This window comes from Capsicum annuum, unplaced genomic scaffold (genome assembly GCF_002878395.1).
Source record: "Capsicum annuum cultivar UCD-10X-F1 unplaced genomic scaffold, UCD10Xv1.1 ctg77169, whole genome shotgun sequence".
Lineage (NCBI taxonomy): Eukaryota > Viridiplantae > Streptophyta > Magnoliopsida > Solanales > Solanaceae > Capsicum > Capsicum annuum.
In genome coordinates, this window is record NW_025887537.1 from 1 (window position 1) to 1,992 (window position 1,992).

At 43.4% G+C, this 1,992-nt stretch overlaps 1 protein-coding gene across 1 annotated transcript; it reads left to right on the forward strand.

The window, feature by feature from the left end:
- Positions 1-8: 8 nt before the first annotated feature.
- On the forward strand, positions 9-1,123 carry LOC124894752 (cytidine deaminase 1-like). Its single transcript, XM_047405295.1, has one exon. It carries the CDS (start codon positions 20-22, stop codon positions 998-1,000), a length of 981 nt encoding a protein of 326 aa, XP_047261251.1. The 5' UTR covers positions 9-19; the 3' UTR covers positions 1,001-1,123.
- The last annotated feature ends 869 nt before the right edge of the window (positions 1,124-1,992 follow it).

The following is a 1,992-nucleotide window of genomic DNA, read 5'->3' on the forward strand; positions in this document are numbered from 1 at the left end:
GGATTGCATTAGACATTTAATGGATCATCAAGTAAAATTTGTGGTGGAAGCCTCGGAGGCTGAGTCGATTACCCAGAAACTGGGCCTACCCTCAGTCCGGCACCTTCTCCCTGTGTTGGTTGAACCGGCCCAGAGCCTTGCCCGGCCACCCATCTCCAATTACCACGTCGGCGCCGTTGGCCTCGGCTCTGACGGCCGTCTCTTCCTCGGTGTTAACCTGGAATTCCCTGGCCTACCACTTAATCACTCCGTCCACGCCGAGCAGTTTCTCCTGACCAACCTCGCGGTCCACAACTGCCCCCGCCTCGTCGCATTCGCCGTCTCCGCCGCCCCCTGCGGCCACTGCCGACAGTTCCTTCAAGAACTCCGAAACCCTTGCTCTCTCCAAATCCATATCACATCTCAACATCAAAACAATCATTTCGAACCATTGCGTGAAATCCTGCCCAACCCATTTGGTCCATTCGATCTCCTGGATGACGAAACTCCTTTGCTCCTCGAGCGTCATAATAACGGTTTGTCCCTGCTGAATCGTGATGGAGGAGATCCGTGCAACGGGTTCGATTCAAATCCCCAATCTAAGAGATCGGGAAATTTTCTGACCACCAATGGGTTTTGCAAATATGCCGAAACAGAGAGGAGTACCCTTCTAAAAATTGCAGCTTTGGAAGCTGCTAACAATTCACATGCACCTTATAGTGGTTGTCCATCAGGGGTGGCAATCATGGATTGTGATGGCAAGATTTATAAAGGTTCTTATGTGGAATCTGCCGCTTATAATCCAAGTTTAGGGCCAGTGCAAGCGGCATTGGTGGCCTTTGTGGCCGGAGGAGGGGGTGGATATCAACGGATTGTGGCGGCAGCTTTGGTGGAGAAGGAGACAGCTAATGTAAGGCAAGAGGATACTGCTAGGCTCTCTCTCATGTTGATTTCTCCTCAATGTGACTTTACAGTTTTCCACTGCTGCTCTTTTGATGAAAATGGGTGTAAAAATGATTGAAGATTTAACCAATATTTGTTCATTCTACAGTTGCAACTTGGTTTGTAAAAGTATATCCACTTTGATGATTATCAATGAAATTAATAATAATAACATATTAATCCACAATCCTTTTAGGATTCATATAGAGATTACTAATTTTCTTGGAATGATTTTGTGGTTATTGATGCTATACATATTTATTATTACTATATATATTGGTAGGCTTAAGTTGGTGGTGGCAGTCATGCTTCTTTGTGTAACAAATAAATCTGGCAAAATCAATAATTTTGGCATCCTGTTACCCTCGGTCAAGATGCTACCGGGTCTCAGAATGAGATTCTAAAAGCTCTGGCATATTCCGTTTGATGGTCAAAGGATTCTTTTAAATACGATGACCTAAGGATTCTGTAAGGTGGGGAAAATGGTTGAAGCCGAGCTGTTTTTTAACACAATGGAGGAGTTTGGCTGTTCCCCTGATGGAGTAGCTTATAAGCCGGACCCTAATTGATGGGTTTTGTAAAGCAGGAGACATTGAAAAAGCTTTAATTCCCTTATTAGTGGACTTATAAAGGCTGGTAAGTTTAGCAAAGTCAAAGATCTCCTTAGTGAAATGCAGGACAGGGAATTAACCCCTAACGTTGTTACATATGGAGCCCTTATTGCTGGCTGGCTTAAAGAAGGATTGCCCGAGAAAGCTTTTAAAGCATATTTTGAGATGAGAGAGAAGGGATTGAATCCAAATGTCATAATAGCTAGCTCTATTATTAGGGGATTATACAAACTTGGTAGAATTGATGATGCTAATATGCTCCTGCAGAAAATAGTGGATGTAAACTTGTGTCCCGAACTGAAACATATTTACAGCTTTTCAAACTCTAAGACAGTACTGTCCGATGCACAGAAAATTGCAGATTCCATTGATAGAAGTGTAACAAAATGTGTTGTCCCGAATAATGTTGTGTTTAATATTGCTGTGGCAGGGTTATGCAAATTGGGGAAGATTGATGACT

Bases quoted from the DNA above. Each gene is read 5' to 3' on its own strand.
- LOC124894752 (XM_047405295.1), top strand. From the start codon at position 20: ATGGATCATCAAGTAAAATTTGTGGTGGAAGCCTCGGAGGCTGAGTCG.